The sequence below is a fragment of the Aquarana catesbeiana genome, linkage group LG04 (assembly GCF_042186555.1).
Source record: "Aquarana catesbeiana isolate 2022-GZ linkage group LG04, ASM4218655v1, whole genome shotgun sequence".
Classification (NCBI taxonomy): domain Eukaryota; kingdom Metazoa; phylum Chordata; class Amphibia; order Anura; family Ranidae; genus Aquarana; species Aquarana catesbeiana.
In genome coordinates this window covers 130,418,508-130,434,404 of record NC_133327.1, presented here as the reverse complement: position 1 = coordinate 130,434,404, position 15,897 = coordinate 130,418,508, and the positions used below count along the sequence as shown (strand labels likewise).

Genomic DNA, 15,897 nt, shown 5'->3' with positions numbered 1-15,897 from the left:
CATGTGGTAGTAATAGTAGTGGTTTCATAATTATCTGCTGCACCTGCAGGGTACCAATGAGGAAAATTGCAGGCTCTGCAACCCTTTAGACGCGATTTCCGATTGGCAGTATGTCACTAAAATAAAATTTTTGTTGCAGGGGATGCCTGAAATCTGACTTGTATCTTAGTGCAGCCTTCTGGCAAAATCAGTGAGCATATCACATAAGAAGGAAATTATGTTTCTGGGGGGAGGTGTTCTGTACACATTCTTTGTACAGAACAACAGAACACCTCCAGGTTGCCATATTGTATTGCATTTTATAAAAAATGACAGAGCTGCAGATTATAGAAAGAAAGGTATTTTTTAATAACATTCAATTACAATATGACTTGAGTTGCAATTGTATATGAGATCTATCTATGTGTGTGTGTGTGTGGAGTTACCCTTTAACGTGCAACTTGATAGTGTATACGATATTCAAACACACAGATGCTCAGAAATGCATTCACTTCACTTTGTATCACAGTAGAAACAAGCGTTGTTGCAGAGTCATGCAGCACTGGCACATAACCATTGTTTTGAACGGATAACATTTCCAAAAACTCAAAATCCTTTCACATGAGCAGCATAAGTTATGTCACAAAAGGAAAAAGTTGTTGAAGAAAAAAAAAAAAGTTTTTTTTTTTTTTTTTTTTTTTTTTTAAGTTGTTGTGATGGAAATGTTGATGCTTGTGTGAAGGGTTCCTTACACCAAATATTCTGTCATGTCACAATGCGGAATCCTTTTTTATTATTTTTTTATTTTTAGGGCCACATTCATACTTTGCTTTGCAGTAGGGTGACAATGCCTGCTCACAGTTTAGCTGCGACACTGTCACCCTTTCTGTGCTCGCCCAGAATGAACCACCATTGTTGGCTCACTATGTACTGATACATTATATATGTACATTTTATACATTTTGGCAGGTCGCAAAAAACGTGGCTCTTTCTTAAAATATGCTTTGATTTAAAGGTCACTGCCCCAGTGATGACCGCTCCTCTCATTCCTTCTCCCGCTCTCATAGACTTTCAGCAGAGCAAGGTAGAAGGTGAAATCTCCACAAAATTATGGACAGCAATAGAAATTTAAGTTTTTGTCTATTTAAAAAAAAAAGTAAAAGGAGAAGAAGGGGCAGGCGGGACTTGAAATAAACAATCAATTTAGAAATTCTTTAAAATCGCAATAAACATTTGCAAGGATCTCTTATCATTTCTTTTAACATGCACAACCACTTCTTACTTTACATGTTTCGCTCAGACAAGCTTCCTCAGGAGATTTTGGAAGTGTCGCATGAAGTAAAAATATACTATAAGAGAAACAACAGTTGTAAATGATTATGCTTGAAAATACTAAAAAAAGTAGTTCAGCATTAGGCTTCGTCCCCATGGGCGTACTACAGTGTACACCTAATTTGATGCCTAAAAACATTTTATGCCTTAATGCAAATAATGCATTAAGGTAAAAAATGTTTAGTCTTTAGAACCGCTTTAATGCAGAGAATGCATTAAAGGAGTTGTAAAGTCTCAAGGTTTTTCACCTTAATCTTGGGATTAGGGTCCTTTCACACTGGGGCGGTTTGCAGGCGCTATTGCGCTAATAATAGCGCCTGCAAACCGACCCGAAAGTGCCGCTGCTTTAATTCCAGTGTGAAAGCCCCGAGGGCTTTCACACTGGTGCGGTGCGCTGGCAGGACAGGAAAAAAAGTCCTGCCAGCAGCATCATCTGAGCGGTGAAGGAGCGGAGTGTATACCGCTCCTGCCCATTGAAATCAATGGGACGGTGCGGCTATACCGCCGGCAAAGCGCCTCTGCAGAGGTGCTTTGCGGTGGTTTTAACCCCTTCTCGGCCGCTAGCAGGGGGTAAAACTGCCCCGCTAGCGGCCCAATACCGGCGGTAAAGCGCCACTTACAATAGCGGCGCTTTACCGCCGCCAATGCCCCCGCCCCAGTGTGAAAGGGGAAGCAGCCACCCAGGACCCCCTTTTTTTCTTACCTGAACCCGATTGTTTCAGCGACGAGAACGAGCCCACCAGCTCCAGCCGCTGTCTCAAGTCCTCATTGGATAGATTGATAGCAGCGGGAGCAAATCCAGTGACACGGTAGCAGGCGGCGGGGCTGAGTCCTGCTGTCTGTGTCAATGGACACAGCAGCAGGACTCGGGAGCGCGCCCACACATTTGGAACGCAGCTCTCCATGTGGGCACTCGTTGAAGAGGAGGAGCCAGAAGCGCTGCCGGGGGGCCCCAGAAAAGGAGAATGAGGGCTGCTCTGTGCAAAACCCTTGTACAGAGCAGGCAAGTATAACATGTTTGTTATTTAAAAAATAAAAAAATAATATATTAAAAAAAAAAAAAAAAAACACTAACCTTTTTACAATCACTTTAACCACTTGCCTACTGTCGTATTGTAAAATGACGGCGGCAGGAACCTTCCTCCCTCCAGGCGGACGTCATATGACGTCTTTATCTTCCCGGCATTGTGAAGAGCGCGCGCGTGCTCGCTGCATCACTGGGGAGCCTGTGCGCATGCCCGGCGGCCGCGATGTCTGCCGGGCACCCGCGATTGCTCATCACAGAGCAGGGACGTGGATCTGTGTGTAAACACACAGATCCACGTTCTGTCAGGGGAGAGGACAACTGATCTATCCCCTATTTTGTAGACGCTATAACTTTTGTGCAAACCAATCAATATGCGATTTTTTTTTTTTTTTAAACAAAAATATGTATAAGAATACGTATCAGCCTAAACTGAGGAAAAAAATATTAAAAAAAAAAAAAAAAATATGGGGATTATTTATTATAGCAAAAAGTAATAAAATATTGTGTTTTTTCAAAAATGACGGTCTTTTTTTGTTTATAGCGCAAAAAAAAAAAAAAAAAAAAAACGCAGAGGTGATCAAATACCACCAAAAGAAAGCTCTATTTGTGGGGGAAAAAAATTAGGAAAATTTTATTTAGGTACACCGTTGCATGGTGGTGCAATTGTCATTCAAAGTGTGACAGTGCTGAAAAGCTGAAAAATTGGCCTGGGCAAGAAGGGGGTGAAAATGCCCTGTATTGAAGTGGTTAAGGAAAACAAACAAAATATAAAAATAAAAAAACTAAAAAAAAAAAAAAGACCCTTTTTGGCTTTCTAATATCAATGGGCAGATTATTAAAAACTGAATGTTTTCATGCCAATGAGATTCTGTTTTGTTTTCCCTGTGCAGATAAAAGAATGAGAATAACAATTAAACTGGTTGCATTGAGCAATAACCCTAGTATTGCTTAAGTCCGGTTTTCAGATTTATACAGAAACAACCTCTACATAGAAGTCAGAAAAACTCTGCCTGACCCTTATAGGAACTACAACTCTCAGCAATGCCAGGAATTTTAGGCCCTATAGCTTCAGATGGTGAGCAAAGCAACAACAACAGGAGGAAATGATGGGTAACAGTTCTGTATTGATGCAAATTTTCAAAGCAATCAATGTTTTCATTCTATAACTTGCAACATTAGGATCGTGGCACACTAATTATCAGGATAGCAAGGAAGCAATGAGAGGAACCAGGTGAGTATTTACTTTGCCTAGCAAATCCTTTCACTAGCAAGTTGTCAGCAATGACAGCAACGGATACAAAGGATACAAATATGAGGATACAAAGTCACCAGCACTCCAAATAAATTTATTCCAAATACAGTGGGTATAGAAATTAATCACTCCCTTTAAAATATTCACATTTTGTTGCTTTGCAGCCGGAAATGAAGACAGGCACAGTTTTTGTTTTATCCAGCTGTATTTACTCAGTGCAACTTATAACAATATAAAAGAGCTTTTCTGGAGCATTTTAGTCCCTGATAGTGCAACTGAAGCAAACAATCAAATGTGGGTGGCAAGGCACTGTCAAAAGATCTTCGGGATAAAGTAGTGAACAGGCACAAGTCTGGAGATGGGTACAATAAATTTAAATGTTATTAATGCCTAGGAGCACAGTAAAGTCTATTATTAAGAAATGGGATGTATTTGGTACAACACAGACCCTCCCTGGATCAGGACATTGCTGGAAACAAAGAAAGAGCCAGGAGGAAACTATTCAGAAAGGCTACCAAGAGGACTACAGCAACTCTGAAGCAGTTGCAGGAATTGATGACAAAGAGTGGTCATTTTGTGCATGTGACAACAATATCACAAATTCTCCACAAACGTGGCTTGTATGGGAGGGTTGTAAGAAAAAAAGCCACTCCTCAAGAAAGTTCACATGCAATAACGACTGAGTTTTGACAAAAAGTATCTTGAAGATTCTAAGGCCACATGGAAAAAAGGTGTTAGTTCAAAAGAGACTAAAATGTAATTATTTGGCCTCAAACGATATGTCTATTAGATATCCAATACAGCTCACCTTCCAAATAACACCATTCCTACATTAAAGCATGGAGGTGGTAAAATCCTGGTATGGGGGCGTTTCTCTGCAGCAGGGACTGGAGGGCTTGTCAGGATAGAAGGAGAAATGGGTGGGGCCAAATTCCGTCAAATTCTTGAGGAAAATCTGCTGCCCTCTGCAAGAACGTTGTCAATGGGAAGAAGGTTTACCTTCCAACAAGATAATGACCCAAAGCAAACAGCAAAAATGACCACACAGTTGTTAAAGGAGAAAAAGGTGAATGTCCTTACACAGCCTAGTCAGAGCCCAGACTTAAAGTCCATTGAAAATCTGTGAAATGGCTTGAGGAATGCAGTCCCAATGGTCAACATCAAATTTTACTGAACTTGAGCAGTTCTGCAAAGAAGAGTGTGCAAATATTACAAATTCTAGATGTTCAAAGTTAGTAGAAACATATCCCAACAGACTAAGGGCTGTAATTAAAGCAAAAGGTGGTTCAACAAAGTATTGACACAAGGGGGCGATCCTTTTTCCAACTCAGTGATTCTGGGTTTTTTTTTTCTGACATGTTGGTGTTATACTTGTCACTTGGATGTTATAAATTGCAGACAGATAAACTAAAAACCATGCCCGTCTTCAGGCTGCAAATCAACAAAATGTGATTTTAAAAGGGGGTGATTCTTTTCTATACCCACTGTATTTATTGTGAAAACAGTGTCACACAAGTCATAAAAAGGCCCCTTCTTCAAGGCAAGATAGAGACAGTAAAGCATGAACATGACACACACACACAACCTGGTGTAACCCATAATGGGTATAAACAATATATGTTATGTTCATGCTTACTGTCATTATGTCAGCTTGAGGAAGAGACCCAACAAGGCCTGAAATGTCAGCTTCTTATGACTTACTTGAGGCTGTCATCAACATAAAATTGTGAAACATTTATATGGATTGCTAGTGGCTTGGTTTCTTCTCATCCACTTTTGGCACAGCGCTATCCTTAGCAATCACTTCAAGCAACCACTGATTATTCAAAAGTCACGTACTGTGAGGAGTGCAGCTTCTATTTGGGATCATAAGAGGACATGGCCGTTAATGTCGTATGTTTAAATATCTTCTGTACAGATAACTTCCTTAAACATTATTCCATGAATTTTGTTAAAACAGCATTTACATAAACCGGCTAGTAATTTATGCCTATTGGCCTTTAAAAACAAAAATGTGCCAGTTCCTGTGGGCTTCAGGCTGTCAAGTTTAATCACTCAGCCTAAATGAGTGCTCCCCCTTACACATTGCTTACAGCACGATTATCCTGCCGATGGGTGGATCATGTGAACCAAACAAATGAGATGAGCGGAGTAGCTGAAAGGTCTGATCCATCACAGACCAATAATCAATCAAGGCGCTGCCAGAGAGTGACATATATAGGTTCAGGACTTACACCAACATTGCCACAGAAGGCATTAACACGCAGGGAACAGTTGACCAGACTCAAACTGTGTAATTTTTAAAGTTTCAAACAGAAATCACTGTCTACCTTTCTCTGAAAGAGAAATCATGGCCCGCACCGCCCAGAAAGAAAAATCATGGCCCGCACCGCCCAGAAAGAAAAATCATGGCCCGCACCGCCCAGAAAGAAAAATCATGGCCCGCACCGCCCAGAAAGAAAAATCATGGCCCGCACCGCCCAGAAAGAAAAATCATGGCCCACACCGCCCAGAAAGAAAAATCATGGCCCACACCGCCCAGAAAGAAAAATCATGGCCCACACCGCCCAGAAAGAAAAATCATGGCCCACACCGCCCAGAAAGAAAAATCATGGCCCGCACCGCCCAGAAAGAAAAATCATGGCCCGAACCGCCCAGAAAGAGAAATCATGGCCCGAACCGCCCAGAAAGAGAAATCATGGCCCGAACCGCCCAGAAAGAAAAATCATGGCCCGCACCGCCCAGAAAGAAAAATCATGGCCCGCACCGCCCAGAAAGAAAAATCATGGCCCGCACCGCCCAGAAAGAGAAATCATGGCCCGCACCGCCCAGAAAGAGAAATCATGGCCTACACCACTCAAAAAGGAGAAATCATAGCCTACATTGCTCAGAAGGAAAAATCATGGTCTACACTGCTCAGAAGGAGAAATCGTGGTCTACACCACAGAACACAATGTAGAACACGTCTTTTAGATTTTATTTGAGTAGTAAACCAGCGATTCTGGGCATGTTGATGACAAAGTACATGCACAAATGAGAGATAAATGGATGGTATTTTGTAGTTGAGATTCCCTTCCTGCCCCAATTAACCAGTCACAAGGACAGGAAGTGAGGAAAAATCTCTTCAACAACAAAAAAAATGTATTTTTATTTGTTTGGGAGCACGGGGAAGGGTTAGTCATTTTACATTTTACTGCTGCTTGTCTGTGTTACCACTAGGAAAAGACCATTTATATCCTGTCCTGGTGACAAGTGGGCGCACAGACAGGAAAAGAATAGAAATGAACAGAGCCATAGGCAGCGACACAAACCTGACAGCTATTCTAACACAGCCTCACTCTGCCGAAAACAAAAAAATAATGGCTCAAATTCCTCTTTAATTTAGTAGCACACCTATTTAAAATCCAACAAGGCATATTCTGCTTTGGTTTCTAAACATGGTGAATCTGGAATTTCCCTTCATGAATTTTAGCAATGCATTACACATTTGAGTTTCCCCTTCATTTGTTACTTCACCTAGATATTCATCACCCCTACTGAACTTCCAGAACAAGAGAGAGAAAACATGTGTGGATGCAGTCAGCATCCAGATACTTTGCACCACCCTTCCAATTCCTTCATACAGGAGAAGGCAACCTATGGCTGTTGTGGAACTACAAGTCCCAAGAGGCACGGCAAGACCCTAAGAGCCCTTGCATACTGGGGCGGGGGTCGGCGTCAAAACACCGCTATTATTAGCGGCGTTTTACCGTCGGTATGCGGCCGCTAGCGGGGCGGTTTTACCCCCCGCTAGCGGCCGAGAAAGGGTTACATACCACCGCAAAGCGCCTCTGTAGAGGCGCTTTGCCGGCGGTATAGCCGCGCCGTCCCATTGATTTCAATGGGCAGGAGCGGTAAGGGAGCGATATACACACCGCTCCTTCACTGCTCCGAAGATGCTGCTGGCAGGACTTTTTTTACCGTCCTGCCAGCGCATCACTCCAGTGTGCAAGCCCTCGGGGCTTTCACACTGGAATGAAAGCAGCGGCACTTTCGGGGCGGTTTGCAGGCGCTATTATTAGCGCAATAGCGCCTGCAAACCGCCCCAGTGTGCAAGGGCTCTAACATCCACAGGAATGACCCCAAGAGCCAGACACATGATGTGATTAGTAGTTTCACTAAACCTGGCATGTCGAATGTTATCTACTCCTGCCTTAATGGATGCCAGTCCAGTACAACCATCTCTAGGGTTTACAGAGAATGGTCCAAAAAAAAAAAAAAAGAGAAAATATCCATTCAGCGGCAGTTGTGTGGACGAAAATGCCTGGTTGATGTTAGAGAAGAATGGGCAAACTGGTTTGAAATTATAGAAAGGCAACAGGAAATCAAAAAAACACTAGTTACAACCAAGGTAGGCAGAATACCTTCTCTGAACGCACAACACATCGAACATTGAAGCATGATGGGCTACAGCACCAGGTGTCACTCCTGTCAGATAATAATAATAATAATAAGGCTACAGTTCGCACAGGCTCACAAAATTGGAAAATAGAATGGAAAATAAACGTTGCCTGGTCTGATGAGTCTCCATTTCAGCTGCGACATTCAGATGGTGGGGCCAGAATTTGGCGTAAACAACATGAAAGCATGGATTCATCCTGCCTTGTATCAACGGTTCGGGCTGGTGGTGTAATATTGTGGGGGATATTTTCTTGGCACACTTTGGGCCCCTTAGTACCAATTGTGCGTTGTTTAAACGTCACGGCCTACCTGAGTATTGTTGCTGACCATGTCCATCCCTTTATGACTACAGTGTACCCATCTTCTGATGACTACTTCCAGTAGGATAATGCACCATGTCACAAAGCTCAAATCATCTCACACACACACAAAAGTATTGGGACGCCTGCCTTTACACGCACATGAACTTCAATGCCATCCCACTCTTAGTCCATCCTCTTGGTTCAATATTGAGTGGGCCCACCCTTTGCAGCTATAACAGCTTCAACTTTCCTGGGAAGGCTGTCCACAAGATTTAGGAGCGTGTCTATGAGAATATTTGACCATTTTTCCAGAAGCGCATTTGTGAGGTTAGGCACTAATGTGGACGAGAAGGCCTGGCTCGTAGTCTCTGCTCTAATTCATCCCAAAAGGTGTTCTATCAGGTTGAGATCAGGAGGCCAGACAAGTTCCTCCACCCCAAACTCGCTCATCCATGTCTTTATTGACCTTGCTTTGGGCACTGGTCCAAATCATTTGGTGGGGGGGAGGGGGAATTATAGTATGGGGTTGTTTTTCAGGGGTTGGGCTTGGCCTCTTAGTTCCAGTGAAGGGAACGCCTTAAGGCTTCAGCATTCCAAGACATTTTGGACAATTATACGCTCCCAACTTTGTGGGAACAGTTTGGGGATGGCCCCTTTCTGTTCAAAGAAAACTGCACACCAGTGCACAAAGCAAGGTCCATAAAGACATGGATGAGCGAGTTTGGGGTGGAGGAATTTGACTGGCAGAGTCCACAGAGTCCTGACCTCTACCCAATAGAACACCTTTGGGATGAATTAGAGGGGAGACTACGAACCAGGCCTTCTCGTCCAACATTAGTGCCTGACTTCACAAATGTGCTTGTGGAAGAAAGGTCAAACATTCCCATAGACACACTCCTAAACCTTGTGGACAGCCTTCCCAGAAGAGTTGAAGCTGTTATAGCTGCAAAGGGTGGGCCAACTCAATATTGAACCCTACGGACTAATGCCCCGTACACACGGTCGGACTTTGTTCGGACATTCCGACAACAAAATCCTAGGATTTTTTCCGACGGATGTTGGCTCAAACTTGTCTTGCATACACACGGTCACACAAAGTTGTCGGAAAATCCGATTGTTCTAAACGCGGTGACGTAAAACACGTACGTCGGGACTATAAACGGGGCAGTGGCCAATAGCTTTCATCTCTTTATTTATTCTGAGCATGCGTGGCACTTTGTCCGTCGGATTTGTGTACACACGATCGGAATTTCCGACAACGGATTTTGTTGTCGGAAAATTTTATCTCCTGCTCTCCAACTTTGTGTGTCGGAAAATCCGATGGAAAATGTCCGATGGAGCCCACACACAGTCGGAATTTCCGACAACACGCTCCGATCGGACATTTTCCATCGGAAAATCCGACCGTGTGTACGGGGCATAAGACTGGGATGCCATTAAAGTTCCTGTGCGTGTAAAGGCAGGTGCCCCAATACTTTAGGTAATATAGTGTATATATAGACACACACACAAAGAATCTACTTACAAATCCATTGTTACGTACGCTATACTGAAATCTTTGTATTGTTCTTTCATGCATCCCTATACCATACATAAACCCTTTGAAAGAACATATCTTCATGACCACAAATGTTCCTATTCCAGAAAAAACGTTTCCTACCACATCTGCATTAAAATAAAGTACCATCTTTCCCCATTGAGAACCACATTAACAGAATTTTGTTAGTAGAGATAAAAATACAGAAATTTTTCCATCCTTTGCCTTCATCACTGCGGCTGAAAATGTTCATCAATTTGTCTTGGAAAACTGAAAGGAACAATTTTTGAACTAATTTTTAACCATGATTAGGCAGTTTCAGTCCTGCAAGCCGGCCATGGTTGTCAGTCTACACAGTCATCCTCTAGGTGGAGCTTTACTACAAGTGGTAAGGCTCCGGAGGACAGCAGTTACCATGTGTCTGATGTAGAGCGTGCATGAAGGCGAGGGCTCCAGGAAGGCAGGCCAGAGGGTGTAAGGCTGATCCAGAGAAATAAGAGCTGATGGTACCACTGTGATTTCCTCAGACTGCCCAGTCATACACCTGTGATCAGAGAAGGTCTCATACATCTCCTTGATCTCTAAAGGACTTTGTAGTCCAGTTACCAGAGCGCCATGCTATGTAAATCAATCTTACCTTCATTCAGAAAGCAGAATAAAAGAACTTTTCAGATGGTTATGTGTACAAGGTGCCTGCGGGCTTTTACACCTTGCTCTATGGACTATCCTTTCATTTTTCAAGCTGACCCGAACAGCAAACAAACCTACTACAAGGTGCCAATACACACTATGCTCACCCAATCCGGCTGATTGCAGTCAGACCAAGGAACATTCAGGACTTTGGGTTCCTCCATGACCCTACCAAGCCCCTTTGGGCAGAAGACGAATGGCCAAGATGTACATGGTGGGCTTGCATCCAATGTTCAACACTGACCTCCAGCCATGCCTACAGGCTTGCAGAGTTCTACAGGCTTCTCTCCTGTACTCAATTTACTTACTCTGATTTCACTGCACACTGCGGGCTTCTTACAGGTGTGCATTAGAAGCTGCAGAAAGTCAGATAGAGCCCACCTCATTTCCTGCCTGATGGACATCCACCATCATCTAGCCATTTACTCCTCAGCCGTACATCCCTGGCCCACCCCTTTTATTTATTGGATTTCAGTTCTCTCAATCGTCAAAGCTCTGCATCAAATGTGGGTGTTACCTAGGAGAGTTTGCATTCAAATACGATCTACCTAGGAACACCCACTCCCTCACACAGATACCTACATATCAAGGAATTTTCTAGGATTTCCATAACTCTTCCCAAGAGTCAGCCTAGTGCTTGCATTAGAGCCAAGAGCTCTTCAGAGGGGTTCTGGGGCAGTGTGCTATGATGTTTTCAGGAAGCCATGTACAGCACTCTGCTTGCCCCTCCTAGTAGCCATGATCTGCATGCATTGCATAGAGAAGCACAGAGATCCAGTGAAGATATCACTGGATTTAAAATAAGGTATTTATTTTAAAATGTCATTTTCATGGTGAATGGTGAGAGCCTAGGAAAGTAAAATGTATTAATGATTAATGATTAAACTTCAGCTTCAAGTCACTGGTCAAAAGCCTGTATGCAATTGAGTAGCTTTGACTTCTCTGACAGTATACTTATTCTGGGTCAAATGAAACCAAAAGGCTCTGCATGACAACTAGATAGCTAGCATTTTTAGTAGGGGGCCAAGCACTTATAGGCACATATTTCCTCTGCTGACCTTTTTTTTAGAAATGTGCAGCTTTTGTCTTCCCAGCATTCACACAGCATACATGATATGTACTATGTGATGTCAACCAATAGGATGTCACACAACATTCGGGAGTGTCTCAGGTCCAAGGCTGTCTATTAGCTGCTTCCGTTACAAGGGTGTGTGATCTGCTACTTGACGGAAATTATTCAGTGTACTTTTTACTGCAAATATTTTTTTTTTTACTGTAAAGCAAATACATTTCAAAAGCTCCTCATTAACCCTTTCAAGCTGGCCCTTTAAAAGTTTGTAACCTTGAAGGCATTACATGTGCTTCTGGGTCATGTGATCACTGTAATCGGCTGTGACAAGGGTCACATGATCGGGAGCCTGCCCCACTGACTTCCAATTAGAAACGTGACCAGGAACTGTTGGTGACAGCAGGGGCTGGGTACTGGGGCGCCAAGTGAGCTCCTAGCTCAAACAAGGGACGCTGGCTATACCCACCTATGTGACAGCTCAGTGTTAAAGACCGTCAGATTTGTGTGTATTGTCAGAGTTAAAGATCAAACTATCAAAAAATTTTACTAAAATTCTCCAACCAATGGAAAATGGCTTTGCTGTACAGATAACGGTATTAACCAATCAGAAATTCAATTTTATTAAAGTGCATATAAAGCCAGAAAGTTTATCCACAACTAAAAAAAAAAAAAAAAAAAAAACAAAGGAATAGTTAGAACCCCTGTCAGATTTGTATTGCTGTTAGGATCCCCTACATTCTCTATTCGTCCTGGTGAAATCCAAAAGTTTAAGTTATCACCAGAACAAAATCAGGAGGGGAAATCTTCCAATAAAGCCACATGTTATGATGACACCCATCTAAGAGGACAGTTCCCTATCTTTGGGGAGATTTGCTCTCATTTCCTGTTTTATCTACAAGACAGGAAGTGAAGGGAAACATCCCCAATGGGACACAGATGGCAAAAATTAAACTTAACAGGTGTATTAATAACTCCTTACTCTATCCAAATTGAAAAAGAAAAGTTTTAACTTGCTAAGAGCTAATGTCTTAGGGCCCATTTAGATATATGCGTATACATATAGGTGCATTTCTTTGTAGCATGGAGCAAGGCCGCTTACATGCATTAACATGCGCTTCCTTGTGCGTTGATATACTTTGTTGATTTGTATTTTCAATGCTAATTTGAATTGGATAAAGCCAATTATCAAGGCTTGTAAAATATCCATTGCAAATGCATCAACACATTTTGAGGCATTGCCACGGACCTCTACAGGCATCCTAGCACAAAAGACTATACAAATATGGGGAAGTTGGACAAGTGCATTCTAGGCCTCGTGCGCATGGGAGCTTTAGGCCATACAATAGAAGCTTCAGAATATTTCCCCATGTGGAGACATAGGTGGTGCGTACATTCGTTCCATAGAAATCAATGGCTGTATACACTTATACACCGGTACTTGTATAAACATGCGCAAGTAACAATGTACTTGCACTATACGCAAGTACACCCTTGGTCATACAGGTGTTTATGCAAGTGCTGGCATAAAACATTGTACAGCCATTGATATCTATAGGCAGCACCTGTGTCTCCCAGGTGGGAAAATATGCCTGAATTTTACATTGCATGGCCCCTGGCACCCACGTGCAAGAAATTTTTGTAAGTTGCAATTCTTTATTTAAACCCAGCAGTATAAATCCCTTATGCCCAACCTGCGACCCTTTGGTATATGATGTGCGGCCCTTGCACCGCGGCAATCTATAGTGGGAACATTGATTGGGGTAATATCATTAATCTCCACTGTTCCCAGTTTCATATTGTCTTCTGCAGCATATCCCCAGCCAGAAATGTAGCGTGTCCACACTCTCCGACCCTCATTTCCTCTATTAGGTCTGCAGTTCTGACAGTTCTCTCAAGCATATTGAACATTATGTGTGGCCCTTTGGCGATGTCAGGGGTGGCATTTGAGGCACCCTTTAGCTCATAAGATGACAACAGCTATAAGCGGATGGAATACATCAGAATATGTGTTGTCCTTCACAGCCACCAATTTATAAATATAGAGAGATATATGTGTATGATGTATACACAGGCACACTCAGGCCTAATGCATCAGAGGGTAGATAGTAGTGCCTAATGCACTGATAGATTACAGTTCACCAACTTATATATAGTGATAAACATATGACATATATGTGTGTGTGATGCATACACATAGACTCAAGTGTATAATATATATTGATATCTGTAATGTATACAGTGCACCAACTTATATGTACATATAATGATATAGATATGACATGTGTGCATGATGTATACACATGCAGTCTCAAGCCTCATAGTAATATATATATCATTAGGCCCAAGTGTGCATGTACATATATCACACACATGTGATCTATATGTAGATATAAGTTGGTGCACTGTATACATTGTGTGTGTATATACGCACACACATACACGTGTGTGTAATGTATACAGTGCACCAACTTATAAATCTAGAAATAGATCACGTTTGTGATATATGTACATGCACACTTGGGCCTCATGCAGTGTGTATATATATATATATATGTATGATATATAGGGGTGTGTAGAATGTATAGATTAGAGATGGGTAGCATGGAGCATCCTGATCTCCATTCCCCCCTCCACCATTAATTAATAATGGTCCAGTAGCAGGCAGTGCCTCCCCCACTCTGCAGGCAGCATTACTAGAAGTAGGTCTGAAGACCAGTGGAATGTCCCCTCCTCTCCAGGCGCAGACAATGCTGTCCCCTTCATTAGCATACAGCTGACACTTGGCTCTTTTCACAGTGACTGTCCCACTGAGCCGCATGTGGTCCCCAGAGACAGTCTGACCCAGGAAGCAGGCTACATGGAACAAATGGGGACGCTAGCCCCCACTTAACCTCTTCCCTGCCAGGCAGCTGTCTGTGCTCATCCCCTGGCATGGATGGGGTTAAACTTTAAATATCCCCCCTGTTATGCAAGTTTCAATAACAAAAGAAAAAAAAAACCACAATGTTACAAATAATGTTACCAACAAATCAGTGCTATGTATTGGCAGGAACTTTAGGAGGATGATCACAGTATAGACCCCATGCTGGCTCTTCTATCCACACACACACACACACACACACAGATTACACCAGAGTAGATACAGAGAATTCTTTAGGGAAAAATGAAAGTAACCAAGGGTGGGGAAGGTGAGATTTTCCATGATCATGAATCCTCCGCTCTCATCACCTACCAACAGGCTGCCATTCATTATAAAGGAGTCAATGGGACACATGGACCCAGGCCATGCTGAACAATAAGAGAGAAGCACCAATGCAGCCTGCAAACATCTCTCCATACACAATCATCAGGATTCCCCAACTTTTCCCAAACTGCATGCATGCTGATCCCCCCTCTCAGTGCATTCCAAGGCTCCTCCATACACATGGGACTGTTTGCAGAACTTCATGCCATTCACAGCAATAAGCCCCATGATGAGTCCAATGGATCAGCTAGAAATGCATTGAAAATCCCACTGATCCCAGCAGTGTTTACATCCCCTCATTGGAGCCCAATCAGCCCCAAATCTGCTCTACTGCTGAAATGTTTGATAAATAAAGCAGTATTCAGTGACCCTCCCCCTACTGTAGAGCATGCTGCAGGAAATGAGTGCATTGTGTCTGGATCAGAGCCTGAGAATGTACAGAACCAGGAGGGGGGGAAGGAGAGAAGCAGAGAAATGCAGGGGGGTGACCCTAGTGCAGACACTTACCTGAGGACAGGACACGACTGGGCTGACTATGCACAGCTCACTACTGGAGGAGCCACTCTTTGTTACCATACCCTGAAAACTTGAAAATGAGGCAGGCATGAGCAGCCGAGCGCAGAGCTCATCCAGCCAGCAGTCAGAGCTCAGGGCTGGCAGCTGCTAAACATTCCTCACACTACAATAGTGAGCGAGGAGGCTGCTGAGGATAGAGAGCAGAGGGCTGACCCCGGTGTACACATGTGCCTGCCTGTTACTTCATCTATTCCCATAGCATTGTACTTCTGTCCATGTACAGCATTACAGGCACTGCTAGTCTGCTACCAAGCTGAGGGCATCCCACATGGGAAAGACTATTCCACATTTTGCACAAATAAACAATAAAAAAAAAGTTATAATAATAAATTAATCTGTATTAGTTAATAAGAATGTGTATTATTATTATTATTATTTATTTTTTTTTTTTTTTGCATGGAAGTCTGCAAAGCTTTGCAACTGTGACCAGCGGATGGCAAGTGCAATGT

At 42.9% G+C, this 15,897-nt stretch overlaps 1 protein-coding gene across 2 annotated transcripts in view; it reads right to left on the bottom strand.

Moving 5' to 3' along the window:
- Nucleotides 1-15,539, bottom strand: part of TFDP2 (transcription factor Dp-2) — a 133,273-nt gene extending 117,734 nt beyond the window's left edge. The window contains exon 1 of one of the 2 annotated variants that reach the window (XM_073625636.1): nucleotides 15,380-15,539. In XM_073625636.1, the coding sequence (XP_073481737.1) occupies nucleotides 15,380-15,478 (99 nt within the window). In that variant the 5' untranslated portion in view covers nucleotides 15,479-15,539. The remainder of the gene's footprint in view (nucleotides 1-15,379) is intronic. The other variant, XM_073625632.1, reaches the window with a different exon arrangement.
- Between the last annotated feature and the right edge of the window lie 358 nt (nucleotides 15,540-15,897).